Source organism: Peromyscus leucopus, chromosome 4, assembly GCF_004664715.2.
Source record: "Peromyscus leucopus breed LL Stock chromosome 4, UCI_PerLeu_2.1, whole genome shotgun sequence".
Classification (NCBI taxonomy): domain Eukaryota; kingdom Metazoa; phylum Chordata; class Mammalia; order Rodentia; family Cricetidae; genus Peromyscus; species Peromyscus leucopus.
In genome coordinates this window covers 116,083,229-116,105,913 of record NC_051066.1, presented here as the reverse complement: position 1 = coordinate 116,105,913, position 22,685 = coordinate 116,083,229, and the positions used below count along the sequence as shown (strand labels likewise).

The 22,685-nt window shown below is 38.1% G+C and overlaps 1 protein-coding gene across 10 annotated transcripts in view; it reads left to right on the top strand.

Annotated features, from left to right (window-relative positions):
• Tasp1 (taspase 1) overlaps positions 1-22,685 on the top strand; it is a 250,756-nt gene that overhangs the window by 163,249 nt on the left and 64,822 nt on the right. For 9 of the 10 annotated variants that reach the window (XR_003736073.2, XM_028883580.2, XM_028883578.2 and 6 more), the window contains one exon: positions 8,643-8,753. The exons of the other annotated variant lie outside the window; for it this stretch is intronic. Coding sequence is in view for 8 of the 9 variants with exons in the window: in XM_028883580.2 (XP_028739413.1) it covers positions 8,643-8,753 (111 nt within the window). In the remaining variant the exon portion in view is untranslated. The remainder of the gene's footprint in view (positions 1-8,642; positions 8,754-22,685) is intronic. 10 annotated transcript variants of the gene reach the window in all.

Sequence of the window (22,685 nt, the reverse complement as noted above, 5' to 3'; positions counted from 1 at the left end):
TGTTTCACCCAGAGTAAGCAGCAGAACTTGGCAACTTTGGCCACATGGTTCTGGCTTTAGAATTAAGCATAGAAGAAACAAGTTGTGGAATTGCCTCTGAGTCTAAAGAAAGCCACTGAGGCTAGGCATGGGTCAGAGGTGTCCCTGAGTGGAGGTATAGTAGAGAGGTCATTGCATGAAGCTGTGAAGTTGAAGCCTGGATTGCCTTGGAAAACCCAAGATGTTAGATGCCAGAGTTGTGGGATACCTGCTGAGGAGAGCTACTGTCGGGGAGTGGAATCAGCCCCAAAGAAAGAAGTGTATTGCAGTCATCAAAGCTGAAAGGAGTTGGTGATCTGAAGAGCATTTTGACATCAGTCATGGAGCTGCAGAGTTTGAAGTTTTCCCAGCTGGTTTTCTGTCTTGCTTTAGTCCTGTGTTTCCTTGCTATGCTCCCTTTCCTGTGTTTTGGAATGGTAATGTATATCCTATGCTATTATATATTGGAAGTATGTGATCTGCTTTTTGATTTTGACTTTTATATGGGGATTACAGTTAAGAGATTGCCATGTGTATCAGAAGAGACTTTGGACTTTGAAGCAAGTTTGAAACTGTTATAGACTATGGGGACTTTTGAAGTTGGACTAAATGTATTTTTTTTTTTCCATTATGGTATGGCTATGAGCCTTGGGAGGGAACAGGGAGTGAAATGCAGTGGTTTGAAAGAAAATGGCCCCTAAAGAGTGTGGCACTATTAGGTGGTGTGTCCTTGGAGGAAATGTCTCACTGTGGGAAAGGGTTTTGAGGTATCTTTTGCTCATGCTTTCCTTAGTATGACAGATAGTCAACTTCCTGCTGTCTTCTAGTCAATATGTAGCCAGCACCACGTCTGCCATGCTCCCTGGAATGATACTAATGCACCGAACCTCTGAAACTGTAAGCAAGCCACCCCAGTTAAATGTTTTCTTTATAAGAGTTGCAGTCATGGTGTCTTTTCACAACAATAGAAACCCAGACTAAGACACTTGACAGATACAGGGCATATGGAAGGAAATCTGGATACATGCTCTATGGATGAGCTTTAAAGGCATTATGCTAAGTGAAATTAGCCAGTCACAAAAGTAAAAAAAAAAAAAAAAGAGGGGTGTGTGCTCGTAATGGCACTTAGTCACTTGCATTTTACTTGCCTGTATCTTGGGTAGGAGCAGGGAAAATTGGCTAAGGATAGTTAACTAAGATGCGACTGAGTTAATTTCACTTTACTTTCACCATTCTTTGAGTAAAGTAGTCAATTTCTTTGAGATAGAAAGTAGAATGAATGATGGTTTCCAGGGATGGGGAGTTGAAAAACAAGAAACTAGTTTTTAAAATTGAGTTTCAGTGTGAGAAAATGAAAAAGTTCAGGAGATACATAAAGCTGTTGGTTGCACAGCTGTATACTCAAAAATGATTAAACAGTAATTTTATATTATACGCAGTAAGGATGCAGGTGGCCTGAAAAAGGAGAGTCCAATTACAATCATTTAAACAAGTGTTTATTTTTAAATTTTTAAAAATGTCAGTGATATTCTTGGGAGAATATTAGAGCTAGTAATACAATCTGGCAATGCTTCCTCTTAACCATGTCTGTCCTTGTTGCCCTACCTTCCTCAAAGGAAAAGTCTTTATGCTTATATATACTGTCATTTGGTCACAGGATTGCTGTTGCTTCTCATACTTAGTCATGTACAGGCATTGAAAATTAGATTTAGGTACACATGTTACGCATGTTAGTTAGCAGGTTCCCTGTTCAGGAGGGACAAAGGACTGCCTCTGGATAGAGAGGAGACAGACTTGGCCCATAGGCAAATGGTGGTTTATAAAGGTAAAATGGGAAACCCTGTGTTAGGATGAGGTATTTACTTTTAATTGTGCATGTTAATTAGGTGAGCCAAAGGGGGATTCTGATTGCTAGACTTCAGTACCTTGGTAGTCAGCCACTTTCTCAAACAGCTCAGCTCTGATAGTACCCATCTCAGGAAGCATTCAACCACCACTAGAACAAAGAATCACATCATGCCACACGTGGAAACAGTCATATCAGGATTATCCCTGTAACTGTATTATCCTCACATGGATCAGCTGTACATGAGTGTTTTAACACTTATCGCAGGGGGCATATAGCCACTAGTCTCTAGCTCATCTTTTGTTGAGGCAGTAATTGTATGACTTTTCTGGGGAAACATGAAAAAAAATTTATTCATACAAGATAAGGAACCATTGACAGAACAAAGTCCAATATGGTGAATTGTAGGAAGAGTTTTCATGTCCTGGGAGCCACTTCCAAATTATCACACAGAGCCTTATATTAGTTGTAAATGCTCAGCCAACAGCTCAGGCCTATTACTAACTAGCTCTTACATTTTAAATTAACCCATATTCCTTATTTATGCTCTGCCATGTGGTGGTTCCTCCTTTCAGCATGGCATGATCATTTCATCTGCCCTCTCTGCATCTGGCTAGCAACCCCTCTGACTCTGCCCTTCTTCCCAGCATTCTGAATTTGGCTTTCCTGCCTAAATTTATTCTGTTAAGCTATTGGCCAGTCAGCTTCTTTATTAAACCAATCACAGCAACAAATCTTCACAGAGTACAAAAGGATTATTCCACAGCAGTGAATCATTGATTTTATTGAGATTGCTTATATGAACACTGGTGAAGAGGTTGTTTACAGGAACATGGATGACTCAAAATCAGCAGGATCACTGAAATGGCTGTTTTATCATGGGTACCCATTCACACAAGTTTTGTTCTTGGAGCTGAATGACTTGCAGATAGCTGCATGGATAGGAGAGATTCTCCTCTCTTACACAGTTGTTATTGCTCATATAATTTTGGGAGAGGCCTTGCCAATTTTTTTAAGTTCCAGGAACTTCCTGAGACTCGTTAATTGTCTAATTCATGAGACTTGTGAGTTTTATTGACTTCCTGAGTCCTAAGGAACCTCTCTAGAGGATGAAATGTTTCCATTCAGTGAAAACAATCTATACAACAGGCTATTCCACAATAAAGGATGTGAGTATACTGGGAATCTCAGCAGCATGAAGCACACTGGGAAACAGTGAGTTGAAACTGGCTGAGGGTTATAATTATCAGGAGGTAGCCTATGCAAGGCACTGTTTCTCAAAGGCTCTTTCTTGAAATGCCTAGGGTTACCATGTGAATCTCTGAAGTTGTGCCCTAGAAAACTCAATCAGGACATTGACATCCAGAGCAGCTGGCATTACAGTTGTGTGAGTTCTCTGTAGCCAGGCAGACTCTGATAATTTTTGTAGAAGTTTGATAATATAATAAATATTATAACAAATAGCCAGCTGTTAATTAATATACTTCACCCAGTAGAAAGTAGCTTAGTAACACGTGAATGGTTGATTGGATGGTTATGGGAAAAAAATTGAAGGTCAGGCCCACATTTTGGAAGCTGGTAACAGGCAGAGATCTGCAGACAGTTATCCTAGATTACTAACCAGAGAGGAAAAATTTTGAGGCATACCACTAGTGTTTATTTTGTAGACCTACCCCCCCCAGGGATTTTATATGTAAAAATTTTGTCATTTGTAAATGGGGACCGTTTTATTTCTTCCTTCCTGAATTTTTTTTTTTTTTTTTATTTGGGGTTGGTTATTTAAAACAGGGTCTTATAATCTAAGATGACTTGAATTTGCTATGTAGTGAGCTGTCTTTGAATTCTTGATCCTCCTGACTCCACTTCCTAAATGCCACTATGCCCAGCTTTCTGTCTTTTATCTCTCTCTTTCTTCTTACATATTTTTTTTCCTCCTTTTTAATTTCATAACTTCTTTCATAATTTCTTGTTGCAATGCCTTGGATCTTTAGCATACTGTTGAAGAAAAGTGAACCAAGTAGGTAGACTTTCATCATTGTCTAGCATGTTGGCTGTAGGTTTTTTTAGATGCTTTCACTTTCTGAAAATTGATAATAGAATTTATAAGCTTACTAATATGTTCATATTCAAATGTTTTCGTCATGATACTGAAGGGACTGGTATTGGCTTGATACCCCAAGACCAAGGTCTCAGCACAAAGATTTGTTTGTCCCAGAGGGACAAAGGACAGGGAATAAGAGACAAAGACAGGAGATGGAGGATGAGGGAGAAGTGGGGAGGGAGAGGGAAGAAAGGGGGCAAAGGAGAGGGAGAGGGGTATTTGTCCCAGAGGGACAAAGGACTGCTTCTGGATAGAGTGGAGACAGACTTGGCATATAGGAAAATGGCAGTTTATAAAGGTAAAAAGGGAAACCCTGTGTTAGGATGAGGTGTTTAATTTTAATTGGGCATGTTAGTTAGGTGAGCCAAAGGGGCTTTTGATTGCTGGATTTCAATACTTTGATAGCTGGACCTTGGTAGTCAGCCTCAGAAGGAGGAAGTAGCCAAATAAGGGAATAGACCTTGGTGGCTAGCTTTAGGAATGTAATCTAATGGTTTTTAGCAAGGCAGAGGGAGTGGGGGAGAAGGGCAAGGCCTGCCAGAGCCCTGTTTTCCATGCTTAGGCTTGCTAAAGTCCTTTCAGATACAACTATGTCTTAATTTTATCAAGAGACATGTAGGGCTGGGTTATATCTTTTGTGATATTAGCAGTCATTAATTTTTGTTGCCTTATCAGTATTACTTTACAGATTATAAGTACATGTAGTTTTATTCTTTTATATCCCCTTCATATATTTTCTGGGATCTTTCACTTCTATAGAAAATAATTTTTTTTCACAAACCCTCTGTATATTCCTATAGGCAGAAAATTCCAAGGCAGAAAATGCTCGAATTTTTTCTTCTAGTTATCATATTAATTCTAGTACATCAAAAATAGCTATTTAAAAAATTACAGTTATTTATTTCATGCATGTGCATCAAAAACATGCATGTGTTGAAGTTAAAGGATAGTTTGTGGTAGTTGGTTTGCTCCTTCTATCATACAGGTCCCTGGGATCAAATTCAGGTCATCAGTCTCTGGATCAAGCACTTTTACTCACTAAGCTATCTCACTGGCCCATTCCTAATGCTTTTCCAAACATATTACAAATTTACTGTGTTTTTCAATCAACTTATTTGTAGGTTTCATTGATGCGTATGTAGGCAGGCTACCTGTGCAGCTGAGACTGAGTTTGAGCTCCTGATTTTCCTGCCTGCGCATCCTAAGTGCTGGGATTGCAACTGGGCATCACTTTTCCTAATTGCTATTTGCTTTGTTTGTTTTCAGGTCTTTGTTGTATTCATAATCTTTGTTTTTTAGTAAGTTATAAGGTCATGACATACTTTAACTTGTATAAGCAATGACAAAAAGAAGATGTAGTGGCTGGATGGTGGTGGCATATACCTTTAATCCCAGCACTAGGGAGGTAGAGGCAGGCAGATCTTTGTGAGTTCAAGGCTAGCCTAGTCTACAGAGCAAGTTCCAGGATAGATTCCAAAGCTACACAGAGAAACCTTGTCTCAAAAAACCACAATCAATCAATCAGTAGGTGGACTTTTTTCCCCCACCCACCAATTCCCAAATAACTGACATGGAGTCCCAATATTAATTATAAATGGTTGGCCAGTAGCTTGGCTTGTTACTAGCTAACTCTTAACACATTTCCATTCCTTTACTTGCTGCCATGTGGCTCATAGCTTGTTACTTCATTTTTTTTACACATCCTGCTTCCTCTGTTTCTGGCTTTTGACTCCTCTGACTCTGTCCTTCTTCCCAGTGTCTTCATTTTGGTTTTCCTGCCTAACCTTATCCTTTCTGCTATTGGGCAGTCAGCTTCTTTATTAAATCACCCACAGCATAATTTATACAGTGTATAGAAGAATTATTCCACAGCATAAATAAATATAAATAAAAGAATATTTAGTATCTGAATAAGTGATCTACTAGAAGCCAGATCTCCTTGGGGACCTGAAGTGGTCGCTTACTGACACTTTCATCCAAGAGGACCATCTGCAGAGGGGATTTCTCCTAACAGATGAAAAGGGATGCAAATCAAAGGGACCTCATAATAAAGAGATAAGTCTTTTTTTTTTTTTTTTAAAGATGTAGTGAAAATATATTTCTCATGTGTATGAGTAAAGGATGAAACTCAAAGTTAAATAACATTTGAGTCACAATTCAATTCTATTGCAGCATGTTCTAAGAAACTTTGGTATTTAGTAGGTAAAAACTCTAATATTCCTTAATTGGAATCCATGGTAGAAAAGTTTTGGTGTCCTAACCCCTATGTTAAGGTAATAATATGTCAGATTATAAATCAGAATTTTAATAGTTTCCTGGTAAAACTCAATTGTTGGGAAACCCTTTATACTCTACTGCAGTAAGAGAGGAAAACGTCTTCTTGACACATGTGAACTTTTGATGTAGTGTTATAACTTCGTGTGGTTTAGCTCTTTTACTTGAGGCATGTGTATGTAACCTTCTAAATATTCATTTAGCTTATAATATGCTCATTTTCTAACTGTCACTATTATCCTAAAGTATAACATTTCATTATTATAACATCAAATATATGCACAAAGGAAATTAAAATTTATGGGGTTTTGTAACCTTAACACAATGTCCTTATACAGTGTCAATCATTTTTTTAAACTATTACTTTTATCATTTTTTTCTGTTTATAAAACAAATAGTACTGGACAAAATAAGGATTGATATAATCCTTCCCATAAAATTCTGTATTAAATTCCATAGGGAGTTTTGTCTAAATGTAGATATTTACAAAGAGATCTTGAAAAGTGACATTTCCATAAGATATCAGACAGCTTGAAAGTTGTGTTCACACTTATGTGAACTGTTGGTATCTTGGCATGATTATACATAGTATATGTATATATAATATGCACATGTGCATGTTTATCTTAGGAATGGGATAATTGGAGAGGAGTGAACAGAGGGGGAAAGGTGTATGTGTGAAGAGGACATTTCTGACATGAAAGGCAACAACGTGGCTTAATGGTTATTACAGATAATGTTTCTGAAGATTTATCAGTAGTACTTGATTCTCATTACAGTAATACTGCCCAGGAGAGAGCTAAGTATCATTTAGTTTTCATTTATTTTATAGACTAAAGGTTCTCTCTCCACCAAAAAAAAAGAAGTTATTGCCCTTATTTAGAAGTGGTTTCTGGCTGGAGAGAGATAGCTCAGTGGTTAAGAGGACATGGGTTCAATTCCCAGCACCCCCAGATAGTTCAATACTATTTGTCTGCAACTCCAGTTCCAAGAGATGTAACAATCTCTTCTGGCCTTTCAACACTATGTATGCATATGGTGCATATACATTTATGCACATATTTAAAATAAAAATGAATAATTTTAAAATAAAAAGTAAAAGTGGTTGCTTTATTTAGCTGTTTTAGTCCAAGTTTCATTATGATTGTTGAGACCCTCCTTTGTTTACCTGCTTTTCCCCAACATGTATGTATGTTATGTGGAGCACATGTGCATGTATAAAATTGCAGAAATGTTAAGTTGTGCCTAGTCCTGCTGGGACTGTGAATAGATCCTAGATACTCTTCTATGGAGTTCTTTTTGAAGGTGGCTTGAAATATGCTTGTTTTTTAGGTTCTCAGAAGTGTAGATCATGATACGAGGGTTAAATGTTTAAATTTTTTTTCTTGTAGATAGAAAGCTGCTCCTTTCCAAGAAATGCTCTAAAACTCACCAATCCTTAAATTTAGCTTCTTGACTCCACTTTTGCAGTAGCTACTGCCATAGAACTTCTGTTCTTAACTCTTAATTAGTGCAAACCTGCCTGAGCCTACTTAAAGTGTGTTTGAGTGGTCCAAGTTTGCCTCATGTTAAAATTCTCACCTCCTTCTCCCTCCCTCCCTCCCTCCCTCCCTCCCTCCCTCCCTCCCTCCCTCCCTCCCTCCTGCTCACTCTCTTCCTCCCTCAACCCTTCTCTCCTTCTCTGTGTTTTATGTGTATGAGTGTTTTGCCTGCATGGATGTATGTGCATCATGTGTGTGTCCAGTACCAATATCAGTCTGGAATTACAGACAGTTGTGGGTGCTGGGAACCAAACCTAAGTTCTCTGTATGAACAAGTATTTTTAACTGGTGAACCATCTCTTGAGTCCCAGAATATACTTTTTCTTTAAAACTACAGAGAGACTTTACTCCTAAAAGCTATGTGAGTATGAAAGAATGTCAGAAAGGTGCTATTTTCTTAGGTCCCCTTCACACTTTTGGTGTATGATTTTCTTGAATAGTAGGTAGGGAGAGATTTAGATTGCCTCTGGAGATGCTAACATTTCTCTTCAACCACCCAGGCAAGTGGAGTGTCAAAAAGAAAATGGTTGACAGCTGTAAGAACCACTTATTAAATGGGAGAATAAGACCACCCAACAGGGTGGTTTGTAGTTACTCATTAGTGGGAATGAGACAGAACCCTAGGTACAGAATCTTCATTCCCATGTTACATAAATTATTCCTCTGAAAGAGATTTCTTTTATTTTATCTATTTTTTTTTGAGATTAAATAGGCCCATGTTTCATAGAGGTCATCTCATTCCCTGAGTTGTTCTGTTACATAACTGCTTCGTAAGTTGTGTGTAAGAATGTTTAATATTATTGAGACAAGCAAAGCATTCAGTATTGCTTTTCTTCAACTGTTGTTTTTCTTGGACTTGTAGGATGTGGAGAGCATCTTGTACGCACCATACTGGCTAGAGAATGTTCACACGCTTTACAAGCTGAAGATGCTCACCAAGCTCTGTTGGAGACTATGCAAAACAAGTTTATCAGTAAGTGGAACTTTGAGAAAAGGACACCTTCTAAATTAGAGAACTTCCCTGAGCTGTATACATTAGCAATCAATTTTCCCACATAAGCCTCTAGACTTCACTGCCTAGTATAGTTAGACCTTCAGTTAATATTGTTTGTAAGCAGAAATTCTATCACAATAGCTACTACAGCATATCAGCTATTTAACTAATTTAGCGTTTAGATTCTGAGACATTATCTAGCATTAAATTGACAAGTACTAAAATGAAATTTTGTGAAAAAAATTCAAGGGACAACGTGCTGTAGCTTGAAATGCTTTATGTGTGAAATGCAGTTGAAACATTCATTGTATCCTTCTCACCTTTTTACCACGTGCACTGCACATGGTCGAGATGGAATCCTATGTGGACATTTGCCCAGTCCTCTAACAAGATGTGCATATATGTATGTGTCGGGTAATAATCTGAGGATGAAGGAGGGAAATTTCCTTGTTTGTTTGTTTGAGTTGAGGAAACCATCGGTGGAAAAAGTGGTCCACTTAGGTTTTGAGACAAAGTAGATGTGGCACTCCTGTTCGAATCAGGATTTAGAAACCATACAGTAGATTACATGGGTGAAGTCTAACAAGGAAGACTTTCTAACTAGAATATACATGGAGAGTGTTTGCTACTGTGCTGGCTCATGTGTTTATGTCAACGTGACAACAGCTGAGGGTCGCCTTATTTGATAGTTGATGTGGAAAGGTGTAGCCCACTGTAGACAATGTTATCCTTGGGCAGGTGGTCCTGAGCTGTAAAAGAAAGCAGGCTTAACAAGACAGTAAACAGTGCTCCTTCGTTGCCTTTGCTTCAGTTCTTGCCTCCAGGTTCCTGCTTGAGTTCCTACCCGGATCCCTCAGTGATAGAGCATGACTGGAGATTTGTAAACTGAAATAAACCCTTTCCTCCACCAGTTGCTTTTGGTCATGGTGTTTTTTCATAGCAATAGAAACCCTAAGACAGGTACCCTGGGGATGAAAGTTTCCTTAGAACACACTCGGGGGATTTTAAATCCCATTGGAGAAGATGTAGATTGGCCATCAGATAGCTGAACTTTGCTGGTTGGGTCAGGATAAGATGAATCTGGAATTGAATAGGTCATGCTTCCGAGTTCAGAAAGGTCGCAGATGCTGAGCTCTGGGTGACTTGTGTGCAGTTTGTTCCCTGGGTCAGGGAGGGCAAGGTTTTCAGAGCATGTAGGTTGCAGAGAACATACAGAAGGAATGACTGCTTGGCAGATGACCCTCTGGGATGCAGGAACTTGTTGAGAGAGTCATGAGTGACATTTGTGTTCAGTCCACTGAGCTCTAGTTTCTATGTTGAGGGCTGTAGAAGGGTTATCACTGGGCCTGGTGCATGGTTGTAGAGAAACACTTTCTGGGCCTGTAGCTGAGGCAGACTCTGTTAGGTAACCTTGTACCCACATTGCCAAGCCCACCACTCTTCCCCAGTCTGTGCTGGAACTTATGAGAGGGGTCCATATTATAGCTGTTCTCATCTTCTCTAACTTTAGTTGTTGACTCACCTTTTTACTAGCTACATAAGCTCATTATTTTATAGATCCATATATATATATATATATATATAGACACACTTACTATTTTGTACTATGATATTTTATTCCTTTTTTGGTGGCACCTGGATTTCAGGGAGCATCTGTATTCTGGAATCTGTGTGGAGGGACACTCTGGTTCTGCAACACATTTCCTCTACTCTTAACTTCTACCAAGATGTGACTTGGCCTTCACCTGTTTGTAGGCAATAAGGCCTTTGTCACCATTTAATTAATTGTGGTAGCTGTAGCTTTTGGCTTCCTTAGCCCACACACCAACTACTGAGCACAGATCCTCAAGTGACAGGCAACTCACCTTCTCAGTTACATGTTCCCTCTCAGCCTTTTCAGTGAGCCCTGGTAGTTCAGTCAGGGAGCCTGGAACCTCTGGGATCCTTTATTGGATAGTCAGGTCACATCAGACTTTCCTCTTTTACTCGTAGAGCATCTTGCTGTTCTGAGTGTGCCTTGGAGTGGGGAACTTCACCATCAGTTTCTCTCCTTTTATATCGTGTTGGGAAAGGAGGCACAGGTCTCTTCTGTTCTTTGATTTCTCCAAATCTAGCTGGGGCTGTTTTGTTGTCTCATTTCCCCCTTCCTTTACCTCTATCAGCTCAGGAAGAGTAACAGAAATTCTTACTAGTGACTAACCTTTAGTTTTCCCACAAATCACACATCAATTCCCATCGCTATTTTAAGGATTCTTATGGGGACCAGGCTAAGCAAGTATTTTCTCCAAACTATTGCTTTTTCAATAATTTAGGCTTTACCTACCCCAAGTTCTTTGCCCTCTGAATTTGTTACAATGTAGAATTTTCAAAAGCAGGAAAAGAAGCTCAAAGGAGGAAGCCTGATTCAGCTGGATTCACTGATGGGAAAATGAAGGGATCCTAGTGTGGGACTAAAACATGAATGACCTCCTCAAAATCCTAAGTTGTTATCCTGATCTTTTAAAAGCATCATACTCTGTTCGAAAGGAGGTTTTCAGCCACACACAGAGAAAGTTACAGATTATGCTCAGAAAAAATGTATTTATTTATGGGAAAATAGAATGACTAACCAAAGGAAAATTTATTTCAGAAGGAAGGGATTTTGAACAGGTGTTTTCTTATGTTCTTCTTCTTATGGGTGTATTTCCTGTGTATACGTCTGTGCACCTCATGTATGCCTGGTGCACACAGAGGCCAGGAGAATGCCTTGGATCCTTCAGAACTGGAGTTGCAGATGGTTGTAAGCCACTGTGTGTGTTCTAGAAATTGATCCCATGTCTTCTGGAAGAGCACCGCATGTGTTCTTGGCCATTGAGCCATCTTTTCAGCTTGCTTTCTTACTTTTCTTATGCTAAGGTTATGAAGGCCTCGAAAACATCCAAGGTTTCAAATCATCTGGATGATTGTTCTCTCTCTCTCTCTCTCTCTCTCTCTCTCTCTCTCTCTCTCTCTCTCTCTCTCTGTTAATTAGTGCTACTTGATATGGACATACAAACAGGAATAAATTATGAATATGATTTGAGGTCTAATAGTGAATTTCAGAAAAGATTGGTTGCATTGTTGAGTTCTCAGATCTATCAGTCAGACTTAGAGCTTATTCTTTTATTAATAGTGTTGAATGCTGTTTTTAAAGAAAAAATTAATTTGGCTTAGTAACATTTGATTTATATATGATTTATTGTCATTGTAGTCTCAGGACATCAATAAGAAGAAATGTAAGAATTTTAAAATAGAGGTTCATGAAAGCTAACTTAGGAGTCCTGTGACAAGCCAGGCGATGGTGACACACACCTTTAATCCCAACACTCAGGAGGCAGAGGCAGGCGGATCTCTATGAATTCAAGGCCAGTCTGGTCTACAAAGTGATTTCCAGAACAGCCAGTATTGTTACATAGAGAAACCCTGTCTCAAACTCCCCTATCCCCCAAAAAAGGAAGTCCTGTGACTGGTATATAATAATAGTGCATGATAAGTTTGTATCTATTGAGAATGACCTGAAGGAAATTGCTGAATCTAAAGCCACAAAGTCTTTGTTAATTGAACTCCAATTTGGGTCTAGGGACTCCCTAAATGCTAGTCTTTTCTGATGCTTTAGTCTTCCTTTGTGTAACTTTCAAAAATTGCTGATGACGTTGAGCAGTTTTGCCTCTGGGAACCTATTGTTAGTGCCTATTGAACCCCATCTTAAAAACTCCTTGCATTAGAAAGGAGCAAGGCACTTTATAGAGCTCAGTTAATTGATCCTGCTTATTTGATAGTTAAAGTTAGTTTAGAAGAATCCAGGGATTTGCCCTCAAAGCCATCTTGTTAGCCAGTGAGTATTGATTTGTTCTGTAAATCTGTGTAAAATATAGAAGAATGTCCTAAGCCTCGGAACAGCTGGTCCTCTTTAGTTTTCTGTCTCATCCCTTGTTGTTGCAAGTTACTTCAATGATTTCACTCTTTTAAGATCAAGAACATTAGGTAAGAGGACATTTAAAAATTATTTGGCCATACTAAATTCTCTTGGTTCTTTACTGGAGTTAGTCCATAAATCTGAAATTCTTTTTAATCAGATGATTTAGACATGGGATTAGGAAATAAGAAAATTCAGGAAGTACATGTGATTCTTACAAAGTCCTTGGAATGAGATAAATTGGATTTAGTGGAGGCTTGGACTATAAGGAATGAGGTTGAGTTCTTCTTTTAGTGCACTGATAATTAGCTTTCTATCTTAAAAAAAAGTTGTCTATGTTCTCTTTCTTTATTGGAAAAGGAGGATGTTCCCAAAACTCCTTCATGTTCCAAAATTTTACTCGATCCTTGGACTAATTCATGGACTCATCTAAACTACTTGTAAAAGTACAGTTATACATCAAATGATATATCAATTAAAATTCTCTGTTAAGACTTTGAATTAGGACATCAGGTTCCTATGTGGAGTGATATGATTGAAATCTTCTCAGGAAGTGATTAAGTTAATGACAACTTTCTTCATCTTGTAGAAATATGAAATTCTTCTATTTTTGCTTTATATATATATATTTTAAAAACTTGTGAAAACCAATTTAAAGACTACCATTGCAATATTGATAGAAAAGTTTTATATGATAATCAAGTCAAATAACTCTGTGTGTTCATCTGGATTCTTTTTGTCAGAAAGAGTCATTGCTAAAAGGTTTACGTTTTCATAGTCTTCTATCAGTTAGCTATCTATTTTATGAGCACTTTAAATAAGTATGCAGACAAGATATCAGCATAGTTGTCTCCTTCATTCAATGGCCCTCCTTCCTTCCTCTCCCTTCTCTTGGTGTTTGTCAAGACAGGGTCTCATATAGCCAAGCCTGACCTTGACCTTCTAATCCTCTCTCATAACCTCTCAACCACTAGATTATACTATACCATCATATCTGGCCACTTAATGTATCTTTTTTTAAAAAAAATTTTATTATTAAGAAATTTTCTATTCATTTTACATAGCAACCACAGACCCCCCTCTCCTCCCGCCCCCAGCTCCCTCCCCAACTCACCCTCCATTCCCATTTTCTCCAAGACAAGGTCTCCCATGGGAGTCAGCTGAACCTGGTACATTCAGTTGAGGCAGGTCCAAGCCCCTTTTCACTGCACCAAGGCTGCACAAAGTGTCTCACCATAGGCACTCGCCTCCAAAAAGCCCATTCATGCACCAGGGATGGATCCCAATCCATCAAATAGTTCAAGCTAAACAACTGTCTTGCCTATCCAGAGGGCCTAGTCCAGTCCCATGGGGGCTCTACAGCTATTGGTCCACAGTTCATGGGTTTCCACTAATTTGGCTGGCCATCTCTGTACATTTTCCCATCATGATCTCGATGTCCCTTGCTCATAGAATCCCTCCTCTCTCTCCTCTATTGGACTCCTGGGGTTCTGCCTGACACCCAGCCATAGATCTCTGCATCTGCTTCCTTCAGTCACTGGATGAAAGCTCTATGAGATAGATTGATGCCCAATTTTCTGAGAAACTGCCATACTGATTTCCAAAGTGGCTGTACAAGTTTGCATTCCCACCAGCAGTGGAGGACTGTTCCCCTTGCTCCATATCCTATCCAACATAAGCCATCTTCAGTGTTTTTGATCATAGCCATTCTAACAGGTGTAAGATGGTATCTCAGAGTCGTTTTGATTTACATTTCCCTTATGACTAAGCATGTTGAGCAATTCCTTAAATGTCTTTCAGCCATTTGAGATTCTTCTGTTGAGAATTCTGTTTAGCCCTGTAGTATAGCTAGAGTTTTCCTGCCTTGCCCACAGTTAGGACAAATCTTTGTCACCCGCCAGTCCCACAGCCGCTCAGACCCAACCAAGTAAACACAGAGACTTAATATTGCTTACAAACTGTATGGCCATGGCAGGCTTCTTGCTAACTGTTCTTATAGCTTAAATTAACCCATTTCTATAAATCTATACCTTGCCACGTGGCTTGTGGCTTACCGGCATCTTCACATGCCGCTTGTCCTGGCGGCGGCTGGCAGTGACTCCTTCTGCCTTCCTGTTCTTTCTTTTCTCCTCTCTGTTAGTCCCGCTTATACTTCCTGCCTAGCCACTGGCCAATCAGTGTTTTATTTATTGACCACTCAGAGCAACACATTTGCCATACCAAACATCCCACAACACTGTAGCCCATTTTTTAAATTGGATTGTTTGGTATTTTGATGTCTAGTTTGTAATACCAATCTTAAACAGTCTTATCAATAGAAACAAACCTAGAGCTAGGTATTGAGGTGAATTTTGTAAGATCAGAGAGACAGAACAAGCCACAGCCAACCTCACCTCGCTAACTCCTCAGATGATCTTGTTTCCTCAAATTAAAAGCCTCTGAGTCCTCATCCAAATGGATCTCAGCTGAACTGCTGCTAAAAGCCTCAAAGCTTAAAAAGCCCCTAGTTCCTGGTTTTCATGCCTTATATACACTTCTGCTTACTACCATTATTTCCTGGGATTAAAGATGTGTGTCTTTGCTAAGCAAGACATGAAATCTCAAGTGCTGGGATTAAAGGTGTGTGCCACCACACCTAGCTCTGTTCTCAGTGTGGCCCAGAATTCACAGAGATCCAGATGTATCTCTGCCTCCTGAATGCTAGGATTAAAGGTGTGTGCTACCACTGCCTAAACCTATGTTTAATATATGGCTGTTCTGTTCTCTGACTCCCAGATAAGTTTATTGGGGATGCACAATATATCAACCACACTAGTTTCTTGAATTCTTTATATATTTTGGACATTAGCACTCTGTCAGATGTGGGGTAGGTAAAGATCTTTTCCCATTCTGTAGGCTGTTGTTTTGTCTTATTGACTGTGTCCTTTGTCCTATAAAAGCCTCTCAGTTTCAGGAGGTCCCATTTATTAATTGTTGCCTTAAGTCTGTACTACTGGTGTTATAATTATGAAACAGTCTCCTGTGCCACTGAGTTCAAGATTACTTCCTACTTTCTCTTCTGTCAAGTTACTGATACCAGTGTAACTGGATTTATGTTGAGGTCTTTGATCTACTTGGACTTGAGTTTTGTGCATGGTGACAGATATGGATTTATTTGCAATCTTCTACATGTTGACATGCAGTTATGCCAGCACCATTTGTTGAAGATGCTTTCTTTTTTCAGTTGTATAATTTTGGCTTCTTTGTCAAAAATCAGGTGTTCATAGGTGTGCCGATTAATCTCAGGGTCTTCAATTCGATTCCATTGGTCCACATGTCGGCTTTTATGCCAGTACCAAGCTCTTTTTATTACTATAGCTCTATAGTAGAGCTTGAAGTCAGGGATTGTGATGCCTCCAGAGGTTGTTTTATTGTTCATGATTCTTTTAGCTATTCTGGGTTTTTTGTTTTTCCATATGAAGTTGTGTATTGTTCTTTCCAAATCTGTGAAGAATTGTTTTGTGATTTTGATGGGGATTTCATTGAATCTGTAGATTGCTTGTGGTAAGATTGCCATTTTTACTATGCTAATCCTACCTGTGGTGATATTTTATTTGTGTGATAATAAATAAAGCTTGACTGGAGGTCAGGGGAAAAGGCCAACCGTTTTAAGTAAACAAAGAAGTCAGTTAGCACATATCCTTAATCCCTTAGCAGGCAGGATTTCTGTGTGTTCAAGGCAACGCTAGGGAACAGAGCCAAGTGTGGTGACACATGCCTTTAATCCCAGTAACAGCCATAGAGGCCTGGAGGTTTGTATAGACAGACAATGACTGAGCTGTGTAGGAAGAGGAAGTCAGGTAGCTGGGCTAAGAGCTGATAAGAGGGCAGAAAAGCAAGGCATATAAGCCTGGGTAGAAAGAAAGCTGTGCTCTTGGGAAGCTGCGGAGTTGGTGAGGTGAGGTTAACTGGTGGTTTTCCGTATTTCCCTGATCTCTCTAAGGCTTTAACCCAAATTCTGGCTCCATGTTTTTTATTTAATAAGACCATTTAGAAATTCTTCTACACCTATCTATTCATGAGCATGTGAAATCTTTCCATTTTCTGATATCTTTTTCGATTTCTTTCTTCATCAACTTAAAGTTTTTATCATATATGTCATTCACTTGCTTAGTTAGAGTTACCCCAAGGTATTTTATATTATTTGTGGCTATTGTAAAGGGTGATATTTCTCTGATTTCTTTCTCAGCCCTTTTATCATTTGTATATAGGAGGGCTACTGATTTTTTTTTTTTTTGAGTTAATCTTGTATCCTGCCACATTACTAAAGGAGTTTATCAGCTGTGGGAGTTCCCTAGTAGAATTTTTGGGGTCACTTATGTACACTATCATATCATCGGCAAATAGTGAAAGTTTGACTTCTTCCTTTCCAATTTGTATCCTCTTGATCTCCTTTTGTTGTCTTATTGCTCTAGCTAGAACTTTGAGTACTATATTGAATAAATATGGAGAGAGTGGACAGCCTTTTCTTGTTCCTGATTTTAGTGAAATTGCTTTTGCTCCATTTCTCTCCATTTAATTTGATGTTGGCTGTTGGCTTGCTGTAAATTGCCATTATTATGTTTAGATATGTTACTTGTATTCCTGATCTCTTTAGGAGTTTCATCAAGAAAGGGTATTGGATTTTGTCAAAGGCTTTTTCAGCATCTGTTGAGATGATCATGTGGTTTTTTTTTTTCTTTTAGTTTGTTTATATGGTATATTACATTGACAGATTTTTGTTGAACCATCTTTGCATCCCTGGGATGAAGCCTACTTGGTCATGGTGGTTAATTTTTTTTTTTTTCTGATGTGTTCTTGGATTTGGTTTGCCAATATATTGGTATTATCTCTTCTTTGAAAATCTCGTAGAATTCTGCGCTGAAATCATCTGGTCGTGGGCTTTTTTTGACTTTTAGTGACTGTTTCTATTACCTTTATTGGTCTATTTAAATAGTTTATCTGGTCTTGATTTAACTTTGGTATGTGATAACCCATCCAGAAAACTGTCCATTTCTTTCATATTTTCTAATTTTGTGGAGTACATATTTTTGAAGTATGACCTGATGATTCTCTGGATTTCCTCCTTGTCTGTTGTTATGTCTCCCTTTTCATTTCTGCTTTTGTTAATTTGGGTGTTCTCTTTCTGCCTTTTGGTTAATTTGGATAAGGGCTTGTCCATCTTGTTGATTTTCTCAAATAACCAACTCTTTGTTTCATTGATTTTTTTTTTGTATTGTTCTCTTTGTTTCTATTTTATTTCAGCCCTCAATTTGATTATTTCCTGGCATCTATTCCTCCTGGGTGAGTTTGCTTCTTTTTGTTCTAGAGCTTTCGGGTGTGCTGTTAAGTCACTAGTGTGAGATTTCTCCATCTTCTTTATGTGGGCATTTAGTGCTATGAATTTTCCTCTTAGCACTGCTTTCATAGTGTCCCATAAGTTTGGGCATGTTGCACATTCATTTTCATTGAATTCTAGGAAATCTTTAATTTCTTTCTTTATTTCTTCCTTGACCCATTGGTGATTTCAGTTGGGCATTATTCAGTTATTCAGAGAGTGTATGCTTTCTGTATTTTTGTTGTTATTGAAATCTAACTATAAGCCATGGTGTTCTGATAAAATACAGGGGATTATTCCAATTTTTTTTTTTTTTGTATCTGTTGAGATTTGCTTTGTGACTGAGTATGTGGTTGATATTAGAAAAGGTTTCATGGGATGCTGTGAAGAAGATACATTCTTTTGTGTTTGGGTGGAATATTCTTTAGGTATCTATTAAGTCTATTTGAATCATTAATGTCTGTTCGTTCCCTTATTTCTCTGTTAGGTTTCAGTTGGCTGACCTGTCCTTTGGTGAGAATGGGGTGTTGAAGTATCCCACTACTAGTGTATGAGGTTTGATGTGTGATTTAAGCTTTAGTAGTATTTCTTTTACAAATGTGGGTGTCCTTGTATTTGGGGCATAAATGTTCAGAATTGAGACTTCATCTTGGTGGATTTTCCTTGTGATAAATATGTAATGTCTTTCCTGATTTCTTTCCATTGATTTTAGTTTGAAGTCTATTTTGTCAGATACTAGGATAGCTAGACCAGCTTGCTTCTTAAGTCCATTTGACTGAAAAGTCTTTTCCCAGCCTTATACTCTGAGGCAGTGTTTGTCTTTGAAGTTGAAGTGTGTTTTTTGTATGTAGCAGAAGGATGGATCCTGTGTTTGTATCTATTCTGTTATACTGTATCTTTTTATAGTTGAATTGAGATCATTATATTGATGAATATTAATTACCAGTGATTGTTAATTCCTGAACTTAACATATATTGATGCCCTTTTTATGGCAGTATAGTTAAATGAATAGCTGAGTAATTCCATAATTCTATGATGTATTCATTCCTTTACTGGAAGGGATTTAAATTATCTGTATAATTTTATCATGGATGCATTTTTACCTCTTCATATTCTTTGAAGTCATCTATCTACCATATTTATTATTTGTAAAATATATTTTATTAATCCTTTGAGAATTTCATATAATGTATTTTGATCATATTTGTCTCCTCCAACTTCTCCCATCCCCACCAGCACCACATTGGGGCCTGCCGTGGAGTGTGGTCAGTCAACCTATGCTCTGTAAAAGGAGCCATGTAAATTGGCCTTTAGTGTATAGTGATTCAGTCTGGAGACGAGTTCTATAGCCCATGTTCAGGAGGGATTGATGGTTAATGGGGCTTACTGTTGGGGTTTCTTCTTCCCCTCAGTTGTTTAGGCTTAGATAAAATCCCACAAATTTAGGTTCTGGTTTCTCCATTTCGAGGCCTATTAAAAAACAGAATGCTTTTATTGAAGTGAATATATAGCTTATTCTTACTATGATTTTTTAACTTTGCCTGATAATTGCCTAATTATTGATATTGATCAAATTTTAACACACTGGTTGACTGTGTATATCTTTAGTGTGCGATTTATCTTAGGTCTATTGTTCTTTTTAAAAACCAGATTATCTTGTGGAGCCTGCTAGGGCAGTTGTCATTATTGCTTCTTGGGAGGTTAAGTCACAATGACTGCAAGCTAAAGGACAGCTTGAGTAAATTATTGATATCTTGTCTCAAAAGAAAAACCAGAGCGGTGTGGATACAGCTCATTAGTAGAGTGCTTGGCCAGCACTCTATGCAAAACTCTTGGTTCAATCCCCGTTACTGTTTTAAAATATAGTGTCTATTATTCCAGAGATATCAGTGTGAGAAGCTGGTTTAATTTCTGGAGTTAGAGCCCATGAAAGTGTAGGTGTCCTCCTGTGATTGGAGTTTAACTTGCATCAGACTTTTTACACTGAGTCTCTAGCAATTGGATTTCATTGGTCTCCTTAGTTCAAGTTTTCCTACTTTGGTACTGATTCCACTGGTAGATTCTGCTGTGTTTAGGGCAAGCAATTCTTTGGTGTCATTTTTCTCATGGATCCCATGGGGGAGTTTTTATATTTTTATTTTGTTCTGTGTGATTATTGATATTGATTGTCCACCTTGCAGGATCTCTCATTATGTAGGAGAAAAGTCTCTGGTCATCCTTTAGCTTATTATCCACATTAGATTAATTGAGGTGGGAAGACCCACTTTAACTGCAGGTGTCACATTCTTGAGCTGGAGTCCTGAACTCACCGGACAAATGAGTAAGTGAACTGACCAGTAGCATTCATCTTGGCTCTTCTGGGTCCACACTGTAGCTCACTGCCCCAAACTCCTGTTTCTCTGACTTTCTTACTGAGGATCCTCACACTGTTAGATAAAATAAAAGCATTCTTAATTTGCTTTTGATGGGTATTTTATCCTATCAGTGTGGAAGGTAACTGATACATTCAGCTTTTCACAGTTGTTAGGATGCAGTGGAAGCTTCCATGGTCCTGAGATGTCAGACTGCTCTCTTCATATTCTTATTTCAATAGTGACCATTTTTTTAAACATAGAAAAGTATAACTAAAAATAACCACTGTAGTTTTGTCTCTTTTAAGAAAAATGCTTTTATTCATTCTTTGAGAATTTCATGCAATATATTTCCCTTCCTATAAGTCTTCCCAAATCTTTTTCCATTTCCTTCTACCCAATCTCTTAAAAGCCAAAAAAAATGGAATCCAATTTATGTTAGTCAGTTACTTCTCAGCATGAGTGGAGCCTGCGTTGGTGGTTAATCTACTCAGTGTCATGTCATTGAAGAAAGCTCTCCCAGAACCTGTCAATTCTGAATAACTTCTTGGCTTGAGGTAGGATATAGTGCTCATTCCCCTCCTTCATGACGGAGTTTTGTCTGGCATTTGTCTTATTAATCTTGGCCATTCTGATGGGGCAAGATGAAATATCAAAGCAGCTTTAACTTTGCATTTCCCTGATGACTGAGGATGTTAAACAAAAGTATTTCATCTTTTAAGAACTCTTTTTAATTATATACCCCATTTTAAAGTGAGCTATTTGTTTTCTTATTGTAAAGTTATTATTATTATTATTATTATTATTATTATTATTTATCTACTTATTTATTTATTTAGATACTAACTCAGATGTATAATTGGTAATTTTTTTTCCCATTCTGTAGACTACCTCTTCACTTGAATTATGGTGTCACTTGTTATACAGAAGCCTTTTAGTTTTATGGGACCCTATATATCATTTGTAAATCTTAATGCCTGAACTGTTAGAGTCCTATTTAAAAAGTCCTCTCCTGTGCTAGTAAGTTTAAGTCTGTTTCCTACTTTATCTACCACCAGATTCAGGATATCAGGTCTTAATGTTAAGGTCCTTGATCCATTTGGAGTTAAGTTATAACTTAAAGTTTATACAGACTGAAAATATGCATCTATTTCTAATCTTTTACATGGCAGCCATCCAACTTGATCATGTGTTGAAGATGCTGTCTTTTCTCCAGTTGAACTTTTGGTTTCTTTATCAAAATTCATGTGTTTGTAAATAGCTCTGTAGTATGATTGCATATCTGAATGGTGATATTTCCAGCAGTTCTTTCATTGTTCAGGATTGTGTTAGCTATCCTGTTTTGTTGTGGTGTCGGCGTGTGTGTGTGTGTGTGTGTGTGTGTGTGTGTGTGTGTGTGTGTGTGTGTGGTGTGGATGAGGGTGTGTATTTCCATATGAAGTTTAGGGTTAGTTTTTCAATTTCTGTGAAGGAATGTGTTGGAATTTTGGTAGGGACTGCAGTAAATCTGTGTACATTGCTTTTGGTAGGGTGGCCATTTTCACAATATTAATCTTACCAATGTATGAGCATGGGAGATCTTTCCATCTTCTGATGTCTTCTTCCATTTCTTTCTTTAACATCTTAAGGTTTTTATTATACAGATCTTTCACTTGTTTTGTTAGAGTTATTCCAAGATTTTTTTGTAAGACTGTTGAGTGGTTTGTTTTCCTGGTTTCTTTCTCAAGATGTTTGTCATTTATATAGAGGAAAGCTACTCATTTTTGTGTGTTTATTTTGTATCCTGCCTCTTTGCTGAAAGTGTTGATTGGCTATAGGAGTTCCCCAGGGGAGTTTTTAGCATCTTTTGTGTAATAACATCTTAATGCCTGCAAATAAGGATACTGTGATTCCTCCTTTCGTACTTGTATTCCCTCAACCCCCAGCCTTTTTTGTATGTATGTAAGTATGTGTATGTATGTATGTATGTATGTATGTATGTATGAATGTATGCATTTTTGGAATCAGGGTCTCACTGTGTTGCCGTGGGTACTTTTTCTGTGTAAACCAGCCTGACCTTGAATTCACAGATCTGCCTGCTCCTGCTGGGATTAAAGGCATGTACTACCATGCCTAGTAGTTTTATCTTTTTCTTATAGTCAGTTTGAGAAACTTTTTGCATATAACTTGATGCTTTTCTATTTTTCTTGAATTTTATCTGTTTATAGCTTCCACCAACATTTTTTCTTGCATTTGCTGATTTTCCTTGAAATGGTGTGCAACTTTTGTT